The sequence below is a fragment of the Diplotaxodon limnothrissa genome, linkage group LG18, assembly GCF_057381915.1.
Source record: "Diplotaxodon limnothrissa isolate DT_005_m linkage group LG18, D_limnothrissa_male_GT1.1, whole genome shotgun sequence".
Taxonomy (NCBI): domain Eukaryota; kingdom Metazoa; phylum Chordata; class Actinopteri; order Cichliformes; family Cichlidae; genus Diplotaxodon; species Diplotaxodon limnothrissa.
In genome coordinates this window covers 8,393,620-8,417,436 of record NC_140613.1, presented here as the reverse complement: position 1 = coordinate 8,417,436, position 23,817 = coordinate 8,393,620, and the positions used below count along the sequence as shown (strand labels likewise).

General features: G+C 40.0%; 1 protein-coding gene across 1 annotated transcript in view; it reads right to left on the bottom strand.

Annotated features, from left to right (window-relative positions):
• Window positions 1–3,556: 3,556 nt before the first annotated feature.
• The window catches only part of lig1 (ligase I, DNA, ATP-dependent), a 64,510-nt gene continuing 44,249 nt past the window's right edge, over window positions 3,557–23,817 (bottom strand). Inside the window, exons 22-27 of the mRNA XM_085377785.1 lie at window positions 23,464–23,546; window positions 21,497–21,649; window positions 13,194–13,247; window positions 7,426–7,569; window positions 6,081–6,173; window positions 3,557–3,676 (exon numbers count right to left, since the gene is read on the bottom strand). Of these exons, the coding sequence (XP_085233911.1) occupies window positions 3,602–3,676; window positions 6,081–6,173; window positions 7,426–7,569; window positions 13,194–13,247; window positions 21,497–21,649; window positions 23,464–23,546 (602 nt within the window). The 3' untranslated portion in view covers window positions 3,557–3,601. The remainder of the gene's footprint in view (window positions 3,677–6,080; window positions 6,174–7,425; window positions 7,570–13,193; window positions 13,248–21,496; window positions 21,650–23,463; window positions 23,547–23,817) is intronic.

Sequence of the window (23,817 nt, the reverse complement as noted above, 5' to 3'; positions counted from 1 at the left end):
AAGTGATTACACTTCATCATTAAGGGAAAATGAACCCAATTTCACAACAATCCATCCAACAGCAGTAGAGCTTTAATTTGCAACAAAACAGGTAAAGTCAATAGATTTTTTGTTGTGGGGGGCTGAGCAGCAGCGTGATCCAGAGGTTTGCGCTGCCTCACACACCAAAGGGTCTGGGTTTGAATCCTCTGGGACACATTTGTGTAGAGTTTGCATGTTCTCTGGCTTCCTCCCACACAATAATCACCCCAATAAGACATGCTTATTAGGAAGATTAAAACTGAACAGTGATGGTTAGAGGCAATCTCACTTTGCACTTTGAGTATAATTAGCTTAAAAATACACAAGAAAAGCTGTTGATGCTTTTTAGATACTGAAGTAATATTGCTATTGTGATTTTTTTTTTCTTAGTGTGATCAAAAAAGTTTAACTTGTAGTAGATTTTATAGCAATCAATCCTAATCTGTTGAGGCATTTTATTCAGGACCACATGCAAAGCCCCACCTTATCTTAAAGACCTCACAGTATCTTATTATTCCCATAGCATACTTCAGAGGAAGAGCCTCCAGCAATCTGGCCCATCTTCTGTGGAATCGGTTTCCAGGTTTGGAAAACAAGCGCCCTCTCTACTTTTTAGATTTACCTTCAAACTTTCCTTCTTGGAACTGAACCATCCTTTAGTCATGCTTCTACAAGCTCAAGCTGCTGGTGAGCCTGTATTTATATACCACTGCTGCATATAATCAACTTCGTGTCCCCTTTGGTAATCTGAAGCAAATGGCCCCTGAAACTGCTCCCTGTTTATTATATTGTTTGTTGTTATGCTCTTTTTCTCTTTGTTCACCTCTTCTTCTCTGCTCACCCGAACAAGCAGAGACAGATGGCGGTTTCCCCTGAGCCTGGTTTTGTACATCACACTGTATATAAAACCTGGCCATCCCGATGTCACCTTTTGGTTAGTAAGGTCTCACTGTGAGGCTTTGGCATCTTGGGGCTTGAAACCAACAAGAAGTGAGGATGGATCTGAATTAGAAAACAAAGACACTCTGTGATCATGTGATGCTGAGCTGTCAGTCATAAGGAGGGTATGCCACAGAAGTGCACTGGTGAAAAGGCTTGCTGGTGGCAGAGGGCTGTATGGAAGCATATTAGTGGAAAGTTGACTAGAAGGAAAAAGAGTGAGAGAAAAGTTGCACCAGCAAAGGGTCGACTGCAGGCTTGAGAGGATCGTCATGAAACATGGAGTCAAAAGCTGGTCTCAGGCTGATGTGAGTGCATCAAGAGCCACCAGCCTCAGAAGTCTTCAGGAAAGGAGCTCCAACTGTCGCTTTCCTAATCTAAAGCCCTTGCTGAACAACAGACAATGTCAGAAGTTTTATCTGGGATAAGGAGGGAAAGAACTGGACTGTTGCTCAGTGGTCCAGAGTCCTCTTTCCAGATAAAAATATACTTTGTGTTATGGAAAACAAGGCCCTGGTGTCTGGAGGAAGACTGATGAGGCACTGGATCCAAGGTGTTTGAAGTCTAGTGAGAAATTCCGGCAATCTGTTGTTATTCGGGGCACTATGGCATGTGGTGGTGCTGGTGGGCTATGTCAACGCAACTGTCTAACAAAACATATTATAACACTTCATGCTTCCATCTGCTGAAAAGCCTTATGGGGAGCTGCCCAGAGTGCCAAAACTACCATCCAATAGCTTGCACTCTATATTAATAATACGTTTAAATTGACTAACCAAGTCGCCTGAAGATGAAGATGAGAAACAAACGAGGCATAAACGGAGAAGACTTGAAGGCCGCCATCAAAGCAACCTGGGATTTAATAACATCTGAGCAGAGCCACAAGCTGATCACCTACATGCCACGTCACACTGATGCAGTAATTCACTGCATAAACTCAAAATCTTACCAAATATGAAAATGAATTTTCACTTGTTCCATTGGCAGATTTTTTTTCTTGTTTCAAGGTAAAATATCTTATATTAAGTGAAATAAATCTGCCAATGGAACAAGTGAAAATTCTCTAATTTTTCTCTAGTTTCAAGATTCACTGTCTTGAAACATGTTTCTATACCTTACTGAAATGTTGCTCAGTAGCTGATTGTGTCTTATTTTAAGTGTAATGAGATCATTTTGACTAGAAATAAGACAAATATACTTGGTAAGATTTTGAGTTTTTGCACTGCATGTTAAAACAAAGCTCTAAGTATTCAGCACATAAACAAACATACTTTTCAGAACTGGACATTTTTACAGTGTCCAGCAAAAAAACCTTAACTCTAAAATAATTTGAATGACTGAATTTCTGATTTTCATAGACTAGAAATTGTTAATTAAATCCAGTTTTATTTATATTGCGTCAAATAACACAGCAGTCAAGGTGCTTGTTATTGTAAAGACCCTACAATCATATCAGAAACCAAAACGAGCACTTGATGACAGTGGGAAGGAAAAACTCCATTTTAACAGGAAGCAGTCATATCGAACACATAAAATGCACCAGGATATGCAGTTTATATTTCCCCGCCCGCGGACGATGTCGTAGCTCACAGGGGATCATCGAGTATCTTTCTTTACCTTTTCCTTACAATGGAAAATGCCCTGAGATGATTGTTGAATGGGAGTTTATGGTGGATTGACATTACCACCCCTAGAGCCAATATTGTGGCTTAGTCAGTAAGCACTGCTGCCAACATGCTTGCAGATACAAGAGCTTATTTGCAGTTCAACAGTTTTCCCCCTCCGTTCTTATTGCAGCTCTGTTGCCCTTGCGTGATGTGTGACTCGCAAAACTTATCTCTCAAGCAGTGAGCGTCTGTCAATGTCAAAATATTTCCCGCTCATTCAGTCTGTTTAGCATTAAAATAGATTCTGAGGTGCTCACAGCTCACAAATACCAAAGTAGTTCAATCTCCGCGAGCACTCGCTGCCTCGCACATGGAATCACTGTGCAGAAAACTCACAATCCTCTTTCTCCACGTCATAATCACCCATCCTTGGCGCTCAAACCGCTGCGACTCTCCTTCCACACATCTGTGATTGATTCATGCTGGACAGTTAGTGGATTTCCATCATCTAATGCAAGCTGTGAGTGCTTCGCTTTTGTCCTGCTGTTTGAGCAACTGTCAGCTCCGGCATCGTCAGCTACTAATAACATTTTAGGCAGTTGGCAATCTCTTTGGCTCGTACTATTATTACCACACACTTTGCTGTTGCCTTTTTGAGGAGAAATAAGGACAGTCTAAAAAAATATTTGCATGCAAACCTTACTTTTCTGGGTTTACTTGGCAGCTGTGCAGAGTGAATTTCTGATAGGAATCTGATACCGGCAGGTATGCTGTAACTGCTGAATCGATGCAGGTTTTAGGAATTTATGTGCATCGCATGTGGCAAGATGTTAACGCAATTTTGACTCTCAAAAGGAAATCAAAGTAAGTAAAAAAGGAGCAGCCTCAACAAATCAATAACGTACACAGGACGCTTAAAACTGGCAAGTGCCTTTATTTTCATTCAACAGTACACAAAGAAAGAAAGAAGCTATTTACAATTACAAGACTTAAAATTCAATTATTTATTATTCCCTGCTGATGACTACAGACGATCAGTAGTAGTCCTCTGGGTCAGCTTTATCCCCCTGATTCTGAATCTGCTGCTGCTTCTTGTACAACTCGGCGATCTGCAGAGATCGAGAGGGAGAGAGATGTTTAGAGAGAACAAGGGAGATGAGACGATTTGCGAGAAAGAGGGGAAGCAGGGTGGAGGGAGGGAGTGAAGGAGAGACTATCATGAAGTGAGGTCAGAAACATGAAGAGGAGAAGCTAAAAATATCAGTTTGATTATTCATATGCTGGGCTTTGATGTTGGTGACTCCCAGCTGCTGAGTGCGAGACGGGGGCTGCGCTCACTTGGGCTCATCGGAGTTCGGGGGCGAGGGAGGAGGAAGGCGGGACAATGAATAATGCGCGAACAGCAGGCCCACCCAGAATCAGCAGTATCAGTACCAGTACAGCAGGGTGGCACAGTGAGGATGGAAAACAATGAAACATCACATTATTTCTCCTCCGCAGGATCAAGGTAAAGCTTTGATTCTCAGCCCAAAAGTGGTTGCATCCAACATGTTCTGGCTGGTCTTCATGTTTTCTTAATTCCCTCCGACTCGAATGAGGTTAAGTTTTATTTAAACCGTGCGCTACGTCAGGCAACGTGAACCGATGTGCTGTGCTAATGAGCGTGTGTGCATCTTAACTGATGAAAACTGACAGAAGCATCATTTTAATGCGGCTGATGTTCTGACTTGACTCCCTGCCGTAAACGCCTATATCTACACTCTATAAGTAACAGATGGGCATTGATTCAACTCAGTGAATATTAACATTTTATTGTAGTTCAGTCTTTAGAAATGCTACACAAGTTTGGGCGCAGGTGGTGTTACACTACAATGAACCTGGCATGGATTTTCCCGGTGAGGCGCGGCGTGCGTTTCAGAGCTGGTGCATCTAAGGCGATGCATGATGCAAGAAATCATGTCGTAAAATGTTTAGCAGGGAATCAAACTTTAAAAATCTCGTTTCATTTTGTTGACTTGTTAGAGTCAAACGGTTTTGAACGTAGGGGATCTCTTTATATCATGCTGTGAATCAGAAAACACGGTCAACAGGAGGAGGACATAAAAAATATCAATGTTGTTTTCAGGTAAAAGATGCTCTATAAGTCAGGCTATGAATGATACATGAAAGCAACCTTCAGAAAACAAAACTTTGAGAATACAGAAAGAAATAAACATGGAGACTTCAGTACGAGTTTCAGACATCATAAAGACATTCTGGTGCATGTTAACACAGAAGTGGAGACTTCTGGTTTCAGACACATAGGCCCAACAGACAAGGTAGTAAATTAAACAAAAAACACCTTCATGTCTATTTTGATCTTTTCTACGTCGACATTGTAATTGAAGAACAGCTGAAAGTCTGAAAAGTGCATGAAATCACATCTTTGGTAAGTATCTTACCCTAATGTTTAGGTTAATTGACAAGAATTGGACACTTTATTTTATTTTGTGCATTTCACATTTTAAGGGTTCATTATTAAGCTCATTTCCACCTCCATATTTTTAATACTTTGACTCCATTAAGAGTAACTTTGTTTTATTCACATTCAAACCCATATTTGTATTACTGGAAAACAAACAGAAAACAAATGCAAGAGTAGAAAAAAACTGTCTAAAACACAGTTTTTAGAAAAGCACTTTAGAGCTTTAAGCTGATTACTTGTATATACACTGGCACTATATAAGAGGGATTACAGAAGAAATATTTGGCAGTTTTAGCCCCAAGACATAAAATAGTTAAGTACAAGTTGCAGTATTTTATGGTAATATTCCAATATATATCAATATTTACCATTATTTCACTAATAGTACAATCTAGGAGAAAAACCAAAACATAAAAATATTTGTATGTACATGACATTTACTGTATAAAGTATACAGTCCATATACAGTCCTGTAACTCAGGTCAGCATAGTGATAAGAATTTTATATGCTCATGGGTCAGCAGTCAGGTCATTCAGAGGCAGGCAGCAAACCGCTGAAAGTTGATTTGTGTTCTGGCAAAACTTTCTGCGAGTTATGTCAAACACAAATCCACCATTAGACTAAAACAACACAATTAATGGTTTGCGCTGGTGAGCTTGGTGTTGTCTACTTAAATTAGTTTTTCTGAACTGTCCTGTAGTTTGTACAGTACAAATCATGGTTGCTGCCTCACAATATATTTCTCCGAAACCAACACTGCTTTAACTGACTGTAATACAGCTCTGTTCGACATGCAGCAGGAGACCATTACATAAACCAATTCCTGTATATAAAAAAAAGACTGTCCTTGGAGTGCTATTCACCCATGAAATTTTACAGGACAGCTCTTGTGAAGCGACCGTAGTGATGATGATGCTTTTCTATACAACACGGTCAAACTGAATTTTACTAGGCCACGATCTTCCTTCTTTGACCTCATGATCCTTCATATTTTCTAGTCCTATAAGAGATCTGACATGGAGGGGGGACCAGTACTGATCTAATGTACCTGAGCTGCGGCCGTGGCGTCCTCGGGCTTCTTGTCGTCTCTAATCCTAAGGAAGCGAGGGAACCTCAGAGAAATGCCCTTCTCTGGATCCACCTGAAGAAAAGCAGATCACAAGAATTATAATTAAATCCAGCAAACGACCTGTGATACTGAGTTATCATTTGTTGCTACTTCTAACATACCCCACGTACTGGATATTTTGTTGACTAACATGCACTGAAAGATATTCAAGCCCTGCTAGCTCAAGGTTTGGAAACATCAACTCTTTTTACTCCGGTTCCAAAAACCTCTTTGAATTATTTGCCTTGTTTAGTATTTTACTGGCTTTAGAAATTGTACTGTACATTTTCAACCAAGGCTGCTTGACAATGCAGATATAGTGAATGTGAAGGGTGTGTTTAAAAATTTTCAGACCTGTACTTACAGTTTATCAAATGTGAAAGGGTTTTTATGTAAATTTGGGGGGTGAAATGGAACGAATAAGTATACAACATTGACAATAATCTGACCTATCAATTCAATCTTTAAAGCTTTTCGTACAATTTGCAGTAAGTACAGGCTATTTTTTTGCTGTGCCTTGAAACTTTGGCTTTTAAAAAGTTGGGAAACTGGCTTAGACCACCATAACAGCACATGAATTAGCGAGGGTCCCAGCAAAGCATGATGACCATTCTGTTCATAAGTACCTGAGCTGTTCACATGAGCTGCTCGAGCTTCACGTACACAGAGTGGATGAACATCATTAGCAAATCCACATAGCACTTTTAGTTACATCAAATTGCACTGCTCTAATATCTCAGAAAGTATACACTCTTTTTCAAGCTACTGACTATCGCAGAAAGTTGTAGCCACATTATGTGTGAAGCCTCAGGGTAATCTTACAAATTACCTGTCAAAACCATCCTGGGGATCACGGTATTAAAAGAACTGATACTGCTAATCCTCTTTTTGGTTACTCATCCAAACATCTGATATTCAACTGTTTAAAAAATACGATGTATAGAGAGAACGAATGCAACACCTGGCAAATTTCACACCAGATTTTTTTTAATTAATGGTAGCGTTTTATCCATCCCACTGTTGTTTTACTTTGCCTGCTGTTAAAACGGGAGCTATATTCTGGCAAACCTTTTTTATTTGCGCTGAGGGACTCTGCATCTAACATGCAGCCAAACCACGGGTAATAAACAAGTATCTGTTCTATTAAAACCGGACGCTTTTACAACATTTTTAATAACTCAATTAAGAGGCACTAATTATGACTTTTCACTGTAGGCAACAGAGCATAACAGGCAGAATTTATCAGTGGAAACACATGGAGGGCGGATTAAGACACTGAACTGACCATTCCCATTGCAGCTTTGTAGACCGGAGACAGTGAGAGGTCAGCGCACTTCACCTCCCAAACCTGCACAGCATCCAGCCACACGTCGGGCTCGGCTGATTGGTCAACGCGGTAGTAAGCACGGGGCTTGGGCAGGATGTGCTCCTAGAGAACATAAAATGAAAAATTAATGATTAAATCACTAAATTATCCAATTTAAGAATAAAACGTTAGATAAATGTTAGAAATATGTACCCAGAATTAATGGTGACTTCTTCAAAAGAACTCAAATTTGTTCTTCTTACAGTACAATTATATAAACGTTTCAAACTCAAAACTCTTCAGATATGGACAGCTTGTGCAGGGCACTCGGTCACACATAAAATGTCGTGATTGGAATCCAAGTTGGATGAAATAACATTTTTACTTTTAGCACAGCATAAACTGAATGCATGTAGTCACATAATCAGACAGGCACTACCAGATTACTTTTAGCATCTGACTTTTTAACGCCACTCAGTACCAAGCCAGTTTGCATAAGACAATTTATATGCCCTCAGTTTGTGCATATACACCGAGTTAACTGGATTAGAGGTCAGTTAGTTCAGGTTTATTACATCCCTGCAGCATCAGACGGCAACAAAATCCATCAATAGAGCAGCGTCCACACAGGAAGAGACTAGCAGCAATAAGGCAACCAGCAAAGGAATGTCAATGTACTTCAGCAACATTTTGCAACAACTGTTACCAACAGGTGCTCAGTTGACCTTAAATGACAATATGAGTCCAGCAGTTGCATGAACTTATGCACAGGGCTGTCTAGAAAGGGAGCATTGGGTGGCACTGGCTGTTGTTTAAAAACAGCATAGAGTTCAATACGAGGTATATTCAAAAAGTCCTGGCTTTACACATAAATGTTTGCTTAGAGTTTTAGGTGCATAGTGGGATTTAAGGAAGCATCTAAAATGGCCCAAATAGCTGACCTTAAAAAGGAGTTTGGGCAAATTCAAGTCTGGTAAGTTTCTATTCGTGCCGATATTCTCCTTTCCATGTTTAAATATAGTAAGCAGCAACTCTTCTTATTAAAGCAGCTGTTGAAATATAGCAGTCATGACAATAAAACTTTGACCTCATGCATTGTTTGTCAACTGATATACTGTTAAAATCTCCTTCAGAGTACTTTATCCCACGCATGCACCCAATGCCGTGGGTGTCTGAAGGAAAGCATGAAAAAAGTGACTCATGCCGAAATGAAAGACTGCCATCATTTGAACAGACTGATGAAGCCAGCAGTGTTATGTATCCCACATCTGAAAACAACTAGAGTGTACGTACAGTGTACATGCAAATATGCACAGTGTAAAAATAGGCAATGCATGTACAGAGAACCTGGTAAAAAAGACAGTGATGGAGCGCTTCTGGTTGCCCTGCTGAATTGTGCCGTGTCTCAAAAACCACATCCCAAGAGGCAGACACAGTCTGAGCACTCCCATATTTCTTGGTGGGGGCAACATGATTTCAAAGACACATTATCACACACCTACACGACAGATTTCATTTAGAAGCAGCCTAATATACTGCACTTTTTTTCTCCTTATTTTAAACTCGATATTTACCTCGCAGGCTTCACCGCCAAACTGTTTCTGTTCCCGCGAGGCGACCGAGAAAAATAAAAAGAGCCAACTTCTGCAATATTTAATAGTACCATTTTAACTTTGACACGAGCAATCATTCTGTCAGCGTAGGTGTCAGTCTTTTACAAAATGATACCCATCTTGTTTTGGCGTGAAACAGCCATTTCAGCGAATGTGCCTCTGAAACGGTTTAATGTTAACGAGACTGCTGCAGTGTCCACAGAACTGGGTCATAGTTAAATAATTCTGGGGGAAAGAAAGCTCCAGCTGTAGCGGTGCTGTTTCCCCGCACACATTATTTATACTGTGGGGATTCAAGTGACACTCCAATACAGAGTGAATTACAATGCATGAGCTGGTAGGCGTGTAGAGTCTTATAAAATATTGAGTTCTGTCGGAGCTCAAACCTGTGGCCTTTCAGTTATACTTGGGGATACACAGATACAGCTATATAATAGATAGAGTTATTATTGTAATCATTAGATGGGTCAAGTATTAGGTGGAGTTAATAAAACTGTAATATTGCAATTTTACACGCCTTCCAGAGCATCATAATTACACATCACACAAGCCTAAAAAGGTGTGTGAGCTATTTCAGTTACATGCAATTATTCATGTTGATTTAAATGTATTTACACCACCGAGGACCAAGTGAAGAACTCATCTTCAGGGCATGTAAAGTGACTTATTTAAGGTGGAGTGGCAATTATATAATCAAGTACAGTTGTTACTGCTGGGAAAACTGTGCAGTTTGTGCCTGCTGTGGAACATTTTGGCTTATATGATGTGAAACGGTAAGTTGAAAAAAAATAAAAGAAGTTCTACTTAAAAACATTTTAAGCACATGATCAGCAATGACGAGCAGAAGCTGCATTTAGGTATCAACTCTGTTCCAGGCTTATAATGTGAAATGTGTGATCAGAATACTAATAATAACATTTTATCAGTTCACTGAATGAGAAACTGAAATTCAATTGATGATTTCCAACTTTTGAAATGCTATATTTTAGTTATATATTTTAAACCGTATTTGTCCCTTGGTTGTACCTGAATCTATAACACATTGCTTCCACCAGAAGGTGACAATAAGGCATCAAAAGTCATTTTCCAAGTATTATTAAACAAGAAAAACACAAAGAATGCGTGATATTAATAATGATAAAAAAAAGAGTGCTACAGGAATGTTTTTTGCAGGCCATCCTGTGAGTTAGGACTCCACCCTATGCCAGAATCACACTATCCATGAATATACTTTTAACTTGTTAAAAAAACCTGTCACATCATGATAATGACATAAAATGATAAAGTGACGCAACACACGACGATGACAACAAAGTCCAGGCATGTCTGAGAGCGAGAGCAGTGTCATTTTAGTACTTAAAAAGGGAGTTTCTTCAATGACATCCAATATAACATGATAACGCAATATGCAAGAAAAATGTTGCTGCTAACAATGGGAACAGTGAACTTGTTTCACCACTTGAGGCAAAAACACCACCGACTACTACAAGGCTACGAAGGCAGGTAAAGCGAAATATGAGCAGTGACGCAAAAGTAAACATTCACTCACCTGAGCATCGCTTGAGCACTCACTCCTTGCACTCTATATGGCAAGAAGAGCCAATGGTGGATGGAAATTACTAATGCGGTTACACAGCGGTAACGCAGGACTTTAAGCAACTGGTTAAACAGCTCAAATAAACCCAAGTTAAAACACCCTGGGTAAAAATTATTTTTAGATTTATACTTTATTATGTGATCATATTGTGCAGGCTCCTGTGGAATTACAAGGTTAAGTTGCTTTTCCGGTTAAACTGTGTTAAGCAGTTGCATTGTTCTTTTTTTTTTTTTTTTTTTTTTACTTAAAACTTCTGGAGAAAACACTGTCGAGACTACAATTGTACTTACAGTTGACTTATGCCATGTCAGTGGATATAAGGCTGTCTCACTGCTACATTAATGCTGTGAACGCTACACTTCAAATTAGGTAGTCCGTCATCAATGACAGTAACTCAATGGAAAAGGAGGATGGAAAATGCCCTTCATTTTGTTTGCACATAAAAGCTGCTGCCTGCGAGCTAAGATCACCAAAGAAATGTTAAATTCTTTCCCCTCTATTGTCATAAATATGGTTTTTGCAAATTTTCAAAATCTCATGATATAATTGGGCTTTACTGCCCACTACCATTTTGGATTAATGTAGAAAATATGTAGAAAATAAAAGTTCATGGTACTTACGTAGTTTGTTCCTCACAAATTGACACCACTTCTATGATTTTTGAAGCCTAAATGTAATTTTCAGTTAATAATAAGCTACGAACAACTGAATGTGAGTGTCACCACTGCTTAGCTGCTTTGTTCAGATCAATGACACCAAAGTTCTGGAGTCTCATTTAGCCATTTGTTACAAAATGCATCTTTCCTTCAAAAGTGCCAACTCATTCCCAAATCATTTCTGGGAGAGTTTATTTGAATGTCAAATTGTACTTTTGCTTAAAATCTATAACGAACGTGATTCTGCATCAGGCCCCCAAAACTCCACTATCAGTCAGCCTCTAACGTCTACTACCCTTAATCATTTTCAAGCATCAGAATAAAGATTAGACTGAAAAATGGGGGGAGCAGCTCCCGGTGTTACAGCACAGCAACTCGCCACCCAGGGGATTGTGAACCGAGCCAATCGTCTCCCCGTCTCGAGTCCCTTCGGCTTGTAGCACTGCTGCAACTAAAGCAACACGGCCACACCACTGGCCTTCCTTAATTCACCATCCATCACTTTCATTACAAAGCAGCACAGTGCAGGCTCTATTGGTCTCACAAAGAAAAAAAAGAAAAGAAAAAAGGTTACACCACCTTCTAAATCACTGCTTCACTGTAGTGATTCTACACTGTGCAGCAGTTTGTTACACCAAATTCAACCCCTTAATCTCTAAAAGAGATGTTTTAAAAAAACCCACGGTGTTCACCAGGTTTGCTCAGTCTGTATTAAATAACGATTACGTTGTTTTATAAATAGATGACTGTATTTTAAAAACCCCGTCTCTTTTATTCCTGTAAAAGAAGTAATAAATTTAGCTGATAAAGCCAGCAGAATACAAAAATGAATTCACACTCTCGTAACGGCTATCATTTTCAGAGAGCAGTTGTCAAGTTTCTTCAAATGCTTCTGCTGCTCTGCTGCTCTGGAGCAAACCTCTTCAAATATAAATTGAAAAAGAAATTCATTAACCAGCTTCAGAGCACGCCAACACAGTTTCACTAAACACATTTTATTTCATTGGTAAAACAGAAGTGATTCCTGGTGCCAGCCCAGCATTTCCTAAACACACCAAATGAACACCTCTGAAAGGCACGTGCAACTTATTTTAGGTAAGATGTAACACGTGTATAAGCCTAGAGGGTAGAAAACATCTGTAATCCCTGAGCTTATTCCTGTTACTTTTCTCCTTTTGGATAATTAAAGGTATCCTCGAGGTGCTGTTTACAAAATGAAGTTGTAACTTAGGAGTTTATCTGCACACTGGTCCTATTATTTTGATACTAAAATCTTGGTTCATATCTGAAGAGACTGAATGAACAGAGAATATAATCTATGAATGTATAGTTGTGGAATTTCACGGCTTCAACCCCCCAAATACCTCATTGTGGTTTTGATCTAAAATTCACTGCGTCTGTGTTTATGTTACCATCAAGTAAGTACTTATCAAACAATGAATTCAAGTAATCCTAAAGCTGAAGCTTCAGATGTCTTTACACAGTACTGTCATCTGTTATCTCTGAATGAAGTCTGTTAGATGGGATATATATATACTTCGTATGGTCTCCTCAGGCACACAGCTCTGGCTTTGAGTGGAGAAGCCGGCCATTCAAACCTTATGTTTGCGAGGGACAGTCTATCAGAGCAAAGCTAGCTTCAAGGAAGCACTAAAAAAGCCAATTTGAAAAGACTGTACCAAGGCCCAGTATAAGACAAATAAAGATTGTTTTGAAATCACACAAAGCTAATCTTGTTGAGTCTACAGTTAAATATTTGGCTCCTGTACATTTGCGATTTAAAAAAGAGGAAGAAAGAAAAAAAATCAAGACATCAATGTAAGGAAACAACAGTGTGGCTGTTTAAAGAGTAAGTGCAACAGCCTTGCTGTGACACTTTACCTTTAAGAACTTGTAATGCTGCTCCAGATCTTCATCCTTGAAGCCTGTCCCGATCTGGAAGAGACGAAAGGAGATAAGAGGCACGCACACATCTATACACACACACACACACACACACACACACACACACACACACACACACACACACACACACCGTCTTAGATGTGTGTGAGGCAGCAGACATGAGGCAGCAGACATTTGGCAGCACGCTGCAAAACAGAGAACAGCAAGAAAATCCCTCCCTACACCACGAGCATCTTGTCTGCCTACTTCACATTAAGCAACATGTCACCTCTCAAAAGACCTGAGCCTGCTGAGGCACAAGAATCACCCAATGAATAAGGGGGGAGGAAAACAGGCTGGTGTGTCATGCAAATATAGGATTTCCCAGCTTACAGATCTGCATGTATTCTGCAGATCTCCATGATAGGCTTCACTGTGTGTTTTATAGCATTCAAGAAGATTTGGAGGTTAATCCAAGCATGTGTTCATGCATTTGTTATCTGTGCTGGCCAAGTCTTCTACCAAGCCGACTGCAATGTATTTTTAAGAGCACCTGTTCCACATGAAGTAGAGGTAAGCTAATTACTGTACAACTAGTCTGTTTTGTGGATAATCAGAGTCTCCCAGCAGCTTAATCCAATCAATACAAGGGTTTGTGCGCAAGTTAACAAAAGCAAACAGCAATGCTCACAAACATTCACATTTTTTAACACAACAACAACAACGAAGCAAAATTAATTATTATATTTTGGTAGTTCTGGGCTGAGCTTCCTTTTCTTGATGACCACAGCCAGGTCCACATGTTTGATTTGCCCGATTGTTATGCTGGATGCCCTTCCTGTCACAGCCACAGAGGGATTTGTTTGTTAGATAAATATTTAAACCACTACATTATGCAAACACTCTTAATTTGATGATTTAATTCTTGGTTTTATAACTCAAAACACAGGGAGATCACTGTGAGCTTCATTGCAAGCCCACTGACTCACTATGTTGCAAATTTAAAAAATATATTTAATTAAAACATGACAAAAACCAAAGAAGATTAAAAAAATATCTTGACTTAGGTGGAAATGAAGTACATGAGCAGCAACATGGACAAGCACTTAGCACGGTCACAGCAAGAAAATTCCTGATTCAAACGACTGCTTGGGAATGCCCCATCCAATTGAGGGGAGTATGGAGCGCTCACTGTGGCTGAATGGGTTCCCTGTGGTTTCCTCCCACAAAGCCATGCTTGGAAAGTTAATATATCTTATGTGACCATCTGTGAGAATGTGGGTACATGTGGTTGTATCCACATTTGCCCTGTGATGGACTGAATAGCTCAGAGTTAATAGATGGAAATCTATGGGTTTTATTTAGTTTTCGCCTTGCCAAACATGCCCGAGGAGGCATCGGTTCATTGAGACCGACTGTATGTCAAATGCTTTTACAAAATGTTTGTATTTTTAATACATGGTCTAAATCCTGCCCCTGACAACTAGCCCTAATATTACTTTTAGTAACAAACAAACACTGAAACTAATAAAAATGGATCCAAAACTAAACATTGACAGCTGTGCGTCAATGTCCTCGTCTCTTGCACGCTCTGCATGCCTATTTTCTTTCTCCCGTATGTGGGAATTTTGCGTTTGTGAGGTGTGTGTGTGTGTGTGTGTGTGTGTGTGTGTGTGTGTGTGTGTGTGTGTGTGTGTGTGTTTTCAATTTCTTCATGGTGGAGAAAAGGTTGTGTGGCTCAGGTCCTATTTGTTTGGCAGCACTTTTCTTTTCCAATACGCTTTCTTATTTTTCTATTTTGACGAAAACCTCTCAGCTTGCTGCTCTGAGTCATTCCTGCCTGCCTAATATCAAGCTCCTGCCAAAGACTGCAAACTGTAAATACACTTCTAAGGTATTTTAATGGGCTCACAGAGACAGACTCAACAAACAATCATTTAATGAGATGCGTGTTGACATAACTACCAGTATTTGTTAGAAAAACCTAGCAGATTAAAGGCTACATTAATAAACTGTCGACATAAAGTGGAGAAGACTGATATTTAGATCTTGTTTTCCTCAATACTACAGTATTTCAGTACTGGTCATTAACAAATTACCACTGAGTCAGTCTTAACTGTGTATAAGTGCTGGTTTCTCATTGTGCACAATTACTTTACAAGCACTTGTTTTAATCATTTAAATGACTGTAAATAGCTAAATGTATCTCTCAGCTGTCACCTTCCATTTCATTAGTGTCCCTTTTCTTCTCTGTGACAGCAGCCTGTGTGAACTGTGTGTCCACAGCAGCAGCACTGCTCCCAAATCTGCTGCTCACTCAAGGACACTTCACAGGACATACAGGTGAAATTACATTTGGGAGATGGAAATGTGGTTTAGATTCTGCTTTCGGCTACAGAGAAGGTTACTGAAGTGTACAATGTCAAAGACAAAACATTTATTCCTTTGTTGTTTAGCTGACACTGGAGAGCAAAAGGAAGATGAGTGCAGCACACAGGAGAAGTGGATGCTGCAGTCACATGGCACACACTGACAACTGCAGAAAAGATTAACGGCGTGTTTCCATGTGCTCACTCATCTCGTACACATGTGAAAAAGTATGTACACTCCAACTTTACTGAACATAGCTGTCCACGTGAGACGTTTAGACAGGAAACATGATCTGAAGTATTTTTTTTCTTTCATTGTACAAAAACAACTGCAGGAGTTGAGTGCTGCTCAAACTGAAATGCAAGTTCAACACGTTACATGACTTTCAGACCCATCTAATAATACGTTTCAATTAAGCCCAAACATTCAAAGCGAACTATCAGCTTAGCCTAGAGTTGGATGTCTCGAGACCGATGCCCTCTTGGTTTAGGCGGTCTTGACTACAAGTCTAGCTTAACCACAGTTAAAGTTGGTCATCTTAAACAACAAAAAGCCTTTGAAAGCTAAATGCCCTTTAAAGAAGTTGCAAATGAGTGGAAAAAGAAATCAGGAAAAATGTTAAGACTGTTTTACAGTCAGACACTTCGCTTAGAGCCGTGGGAAGGGCCTTGAAGGTGGGGGTGCTGTAGTGTGTTACAAAGGTTATCAGTCCTGCAAAACACCCAAAACTGAACTGAACCGCTCAGAACAGCCGAGAAAAAATACAGTGGCTTGCACACAACAGAACACTAAGTAAACTGCACACGACGGACACACACATCAGTCATACTATGAGGTTTGTTAAGACGAAGCAGTGAAGACATACAATAAAACTATTTGTGCACTGCTGACCAAAACCTATCAAAATATGGAGCCAAATTTATAAGTACCCTTTTGGTAACAAAGGCAGAACTGTGAAATTACTGCTTGATTACAATGTTAAACTGCACAGCGGCAGCTCATAAGCCAAAGTCTGACCTTCATCTGGGTGCAGGTTATAATACTCTAAATGTGACTTGGTGCTCAGAAGTTTAGGCAATAAATGTCGATGAGGACATTTAGCTAGTGAGAGGTACTGGCTGATAGCTAATTTTGAAAAATGCACCACTTCTAGGGATGTCCAGTAACGTCATTTAACCATGATGCTTTTATAAGGGGGAAACAAAAGGTACTTTTGTTTATTTAATTTAATTTATTTTACCCCCAGTTTTCCTTTTGCAATTGGAGGTGCTGCACCACTGGCAATACCCCCACTTCTCTTGGCGTTGGTTAGGCTGATATCAATGCATTTGTTCACCAAAGACAGTTAAATGAGTCATTTGATTGATTTGGTACTTTCCTTCTGAAGTAGAGCCTAAAAATAAGTCAACAATGCAGCTATATGTGATCTAATGTGTCCTTGAGGCAAGAATAGTGCCACTGAGTTGTGAAAATTCTCATGGTGACCTAAAAAATTTAAGACAGTTTAATAATCTTTAGGCCTTTTGATTACTTGTTAAAGTCATTTTAAGACTTTCTAAAGACCCTGTAAACACAGGTGACCTAAAGTAATGCCTGACTGCCTCAGTCAACTGAAGGGCCTCCTCTGTAAACATGGTTTAAATGACGCCCTTCGTCTTTGAGAACTTTTGCTGAAATTTACTGTTAATGAAAAAAAGGCATCTGTCCAGAAAACATTGGCTTTGTTAAGCCTTTACGTCTGTGAGAGTGTCAGCAACACTTACATCTTTCTTTCCCATGTTTTATGTGTCAACATGAATAAAAATGGAAAATGAATGACACTGCCTACAAAGTCCAAAATGTTTCCAAGCCTGATATATAACAAGTAGCCCAATAAGTGCCAAAACATCAGTCAGTCAGCTTGCAACTTAGTTATACAGTTTTTGGCTCTGGCTTTTGAAGACTGTCCCCGTGTATTTTTTAAAAATATTTTTAAAGTTACTGTGCATGGAGGAGGTGATGCTCCAACATGACTTTAGAAAAGCACAAAGTGTAACTGCCAAGTTGCATGTCAGAGAATTTAGTCAGTACAGCACATATTGTATGGGACATCACGCCCCGCCTACACATATACCCCATGTCATCACAGTCATCCCTCAGTTCTTATCCTCGTCATCTCGCTAAAAACATTTCTACTGAGTTGGGATAACTATCTACTCCTAGTTATCTCTGTTGTCTGACTGCTTTAAGTTAGTTTAACTAACCCTGTTGGTGTTAGCTTCCACCGCACAGTTGGTGTGTAGTTTGCCCGCAAGGCGCCAATTTAGAGTCTTCCTGTGCAGTGCTTTGCTTTGCGTTTTGGTATGGATGCTAAACAGAAGCAAGGAAAGCAGAAATCTACTGTTCGCTCCTGTCCTCTGAGACGCTGTTTCTCTATGCACAACAGTGATCATCACGGTCACTATGGACGATACATGGAGCCGTCCCTGGCTGCTTATCATGGTGCCGGTGGCCCTGCAACACTGCTGTCTAAGCACAACAGATTCTCCGCGTCACAGCTGGATTCATCGAGCTCATGCTTTGCGTATCTAGCCAGAGGTAGAGCTCTGTGTAAACAGAGGCTGTCCCACTGGATTACAGAAGCTCTCTCACCGGCATACAGCACCAAGGGTCTCGCTTCGCCCCAGGGTATAGGAGCTCATTCCACCAGGGCAAACTCCTAGGCTCTTTTTAAAGCTGTAACTGTAGGTGATATTTGTGCTGCAGCTAGTTGGGCATCACCGCACACTTTTGTTTGGTTTTATCATTTGTACATTACAGCTCATGTTGTCCTTAAGATGCTGGTGCTCCAACTCCAGTTCAGTAGCTGCTCTGCAGGGCATGTATATATGTCCCATACTATATGTGTTGTACGGAGTGAATCAGCTGAAAGGGAACAGACAGTTACTTTTGTATCTTCTGTTCCCTGAAGGAGAGGAACGAGGTCCAACACAAGGTTCCGCCGCCCCGCAGCTTGGCTTGGTGAAGAGCAGCTATTGAACTGAGGGATGATTGACGAGAGGGGCTATACGAACGCATGTCATCACAGGTCAAAGGTGTGAATACAGGTTTCTTCAGCCAGGACACACAAGGGCATGATGTGTGTGTGTTGTACCTGTCCTTCTGAGAAGAGAAGCTATAGATGTAATTGTTTGTTCTTCACATAAATGAGCTCAAATAAAACGGGGGCAAGTGCAATACACAGTTGGAGATTTTATCTGATCTGAAATTAGCCAAACTCTGGACAAGTGAGAGTAAGAGTTGGGAGGATTAAAACATATGAGCAAGACTGGACGCTGCAGGCCAAGCTGACAGGATAGTTGTAAACCTGTCACCTCTGTGGCTCATTCAGCATTTTTGACATTTGGATCTTTGAACTGGAAAACTAAAACAAGGAATTACTGACAATGTACTGAAAAATTCTCCTAAAAATGAAGGATTTTCAAGCATCCATCCATCCATCCATCCATTCGCTTCCGCTTATCCTTTTCAGGGTCGCGGGGGGCGCTGGAGCCTATCCCAGCTGTCATAGGGCGAAAGGCGGGGTACACCCTGGACAGGTCGCCAGTCTGTCGCAGGGCTAACACACAGGGACAGACAACCATTCACACTCACATTCACTCGCACATTCACACCTAGTGACAATTTGGATTAATCAATTAACCTATCCCCACAAGCTGCATGTCTTTGGACGGTGGGAGGAAGCCGGAGTACCCGGAGAGAACCCACGCAAACACGGGGAGAACATGCAAACATTTTCAAGCACTACAAATAAAATCAACACGAGCAAAAGAAAAGATAGAAAAATCAATGAAGAGCTAAAAACCAGACTTCTTCTACAATTTTCACTCCATCTTTTGTTATCCACAGCTTGGGAAATAATTATTTCACCCACTGCCGAATTTGGAACTGTTCAATTTACAAAGAAATGAATGGTCTTTAATTTTTATGGTAGTTTCATTTTAATAAATAGAGAGACCACCAACCAAAAATCTAGAAAATGAAACCCATTACATAAAAGTTATAAATTGATTTGCACATCACTGACTCAAATAAGCATTTGATTCCCAAACTAAACAGTACTTTTTGGAAAAAACCTTGTTGGAAAGCACAGCGAGGAAGCTGTTTCTTGCAGTTAGTCAGTGGGTTTACACACATCTGTGGAGGGATTTTGGCCCTTTCTTCTTTATAGAAAGTCTATAAATGTTTTAGGCTTCTTGGCTGTCGCTTGGCAAATCAAAGCCTCAGCTCTGTCCACAGATTCTCTATAGGATTGAGGTTTGCAGAGGTCACTCCATGACTTTAATGTGCTTCTTCTTCCTTTGCTGCCTTAGCAATATGTTAAGCGATATGCCGGTCATTGTTACACAACCCATTAAAGTGTTCTGGGTAAAGTAAAGATGTTCTCAGCCAAGATTTTCATGGCTCCGTCCAGTACCCTTATCAGAAAAACAGCCCCAAAGCATAACATTTCCACCTCCGTGCCTGTCTGTGAGGACAATCTTCATACTCAGGACCGTACTCAGCATTTCTCTTCTTCCAAATACGGCAGAGTTTGATTTTGGTTTCATCTGACCACAGCACTTCCTCCCTCGCCTTCTCTGAATCAATTAGATTTTCACTGGCAAACACCAAGTACTAAATCATGTTTTGCTTGGGGACAAAATACCTATTTTACTCACTGACATGCAAATCAATTTATAACCTTTACGTGTTTTTTTTCTGGATTTTTGGTTGATGTTCTCGCCCCATTAAAATGAAACAACTACAAACATCACAAACTGTTCATTTCTTTTTAAGTGAGCAAACTTACAAATTTAGCAGTGGATCAAACAATTATTTCCCCCACTGTACATCTGCCTGGCTGTACTTACTCAGGATAGTGACCTCAAATATGAACTCCATTTACAGATGAAAAAGCTTGAAAAAGAGAAAACTACCAGCATTGCCCGAAAAGTTAACGTGGCTCTTTAACGGTCGCTTTAACCTCCATCGGCTCCACTGGAGCATCTCATGGGCCAAAAGCGTAAACGCTGCGGTTGTACCAATGAGCTCCCAGGTGTGAATGTGTGTAAGTAGATGTTGTAGAAAGAGTGTGTGCGTGTTCGCTGCTCTCTAAATCCCTTTTCTCCGGATAAAGACATAAAAGTTATAGAGACGAAAAAAAAATGGAGATGAAAGGTTTTAGGAGGACAGAGGAGAGGCTGAATTTATGCTCTGTGCTGGAGTGATACTCTGACTTGTTCACACTGTCATTATCTCACACACGTACAAATACACACACTGAAGTGGTCACGCATGTTCCAATATATGCTTACACCTTATTCCAAGATGCATCCAGTCACACCTCCACACTTGTGGACACAACGATTTTCCTCTAACTCGGATTTGAGGGGAAGCACGACAGTTCAAAGCACGAAACAGACTCAAAAACACAGCTCCCACACACATAAGAGGCAAAAGCAGCACACATAGACACAGAAAAACCTTCGCACTTAATTAACACTCCACACTCTAGAGCACCTTAATACAAAGATGTGAAATATGCATTGCACAGAAGACAAACAATAAAATATGTCAAAATTAATTATCTTTAAGCAGAAAATTAGCTGCACTATTAAAGACCTTTTCTCACTATCCTCCCACACATCACACGTTTACATGCATCAAAAGCCACAGGTCAAAATTTAATTACACTGATTAACATTTTGAGTTGAAGGACTCAACAGCTGCCTGGAAATGTTGACACACTTGTTCTGGATGAAAATATTAAAATAGTGTCTCTGGAGACGTTTAATGTGGAACACCAGGAATGCAAGGCCATTCAAAGATGTTTATAGAGCGAAGATATTCCTTACAGGATGCCTATGTTTTTTTTTTACATAGACATAAGACAAAAAACACACACACACCTTGCAGACGGACTGGAACTCTTCATTTTCTTCATCGTAACAAGCCAGCAGGAAGCCCCCATAGGTGCCTGTCCTTTTTCCTTTCCCCAGATAGGCCCCAATCACACACAGGTCCACTGTGTCTCCAACTCCCTCCAAGTAGTCCTTCTTCAACTGGGGGAGGATAACAGCAAGCGAGAAATACATTCATGTATAAATCACCCCAGGTTTTGGTCATTGTTCAACACAGGCAAATAAAATGTGCGACTTTAAATGTCTGCAATTTAAAAATATATATATTATAGTGTATGAACCGTCACAGTTTTTGAATGCTGCGTGAATTAGTTGAAAACCTGATAGTTTAAAAATGTCCTCCAGAAATTCAAACTCAGTTAGGATGAAACCGTTTTAAACAACAGTGTAATCAACTTTGGTGTGCAAAAAAACCCCCCCAAATTCAAAATCTGTTACACTTATCTGTGTTTATATTTCTGAGCAGAAACCTGAGAAAAAAAAAATGTCTGTAATTAGAATACCAGGTACGGATAAAAAAAATCCTAGACTTTGATGCTGAAAATCGAAAACGTTATTTCGACTCGGCAGATATTCCCTTCAAGGCTGTCTCATCGTGCACCTCTGCACACCTTTGGTGTTAAAGGCATTTTGAGATCACCCTCTTTCAGTCCCGTTCCCTCCCCTTGTTCTTGCGCTTCTATGACGTATACTGGAACTTCTCCAGTGTGAAAAAATGGCGCTCGTTAAACTTGACCATCATTTTGGAGAAAAGGAAGTCTCAAAAAGGTCTCAAGAAGGCAAATCTGGTGAGCGAAGGCTGTCTAGGTATGCTGAGTGCTTACAGATGCTGCTGCAAAGTTCATGTTTCTGATTAATCTTTTCACTTGAACAGAGCTAGGCATTGAAAATCTCACCATTAGAGATGAAGTCACAGTCCACATCCATGTGAATATCAAACTTATAAATCAGTGACATAGTAATTCATTTTCCTCATTAGCACCTCATGGAATTGGTCATTATTGGTATTAGTATAATAGTAAAAGTATAATTAGTAATATTAAGGTCTCAACCAACATGATCACCTCATCTATGATCATGCTCATCTCCATCTGTATGCAACATGTGCTAATAAATAATTTGGCATTTCTGTAAGTTTGTTGAATATGAAAAATCCAACAGAATCAAGCTATGTTAGCTTTATTAAATATTGTTAAAAAGATCAGGAGTAAGAATTTGGTAAAAGTGTAAATCGTGTGCATGAAGGTTATGTGAGGAAAGTGCCTGTAAAATGGCAAAAGTGATCTTGAGCACAACTTGGACTCATTAGAAGATAATTGTTTTTGGATGAAGACCAATTAGGTGATCATTGTGTTTCCAGTTTGAGCAGCGATTCTTTTGAATTATAGAAAGACAGATGATGGCTGCTTCACGATGGCATAAGCAAATAAACAAAACAAAAATAAACAGCAAATATCAAATCAGCAAGCTTCTGATTGTACTCTACATCTGACATATTACCTGTGGGCTTGAAAAACTGCAGATTCCTCAAGTGGAAACCTTTAAAAATTGCTTGGGTTGTAGCCAGAGTCTTAGCTCTCATCGCCATTACTGATCCAACGACTGAAAGTCATGTCAGTTTGACAAAGAAGTTGTGAAAGTTGTTTGTTTTGGGCTTGTCTGCGGTTCAGGGTAAGAACGGGACTTCCGGGGAGTGCAAGATAAGATGACCTTGAAGGCTTTACCTTTAAATCAAGTACGATTTGGCATTTTACTTGGCAAATGTTGGGGCTTTCCAAGCATACCATGAAGCAAATAATGGTCTTTCTATAGTCACTCTATATATGTGTGTTTGTGTCATAACTTTATGATAGGGTAAGTGCACATCCACGTTGTTAGGCAGTGTGTGTGTAACGTGAATGTAAATGATTAATGGGTAACAAAACTGAAGCGCATGACCACACATAAACACACACCTTGAGCCAATTATGAGAGCGCTTGGCAATTTCATAGGTGGCATCCTTCTCTAGAGTCTTCACCATGAGGCCCTCGCAGGAGTCTAAACACACAAACAGATTAATACTCCAACTCACGAGTCCTGCTACGCAGAAAGGAAATTAAGAGATTATCTTTCAGATACATAAAAGGTCTTTGTTTTCTTTTGAAATACACAAAACAAAAGCAGGTTGAGGACACAAAGACAGCCAGTGGACAAGGACACTGGCGTATAACTCAAAGAGACGCACGGGAAACACAGCTCTATGTGCTTCCTCATAAACAGAGCCAGACAGACACAACACAAGAAAATTCAATTACACAACTAACAAGTC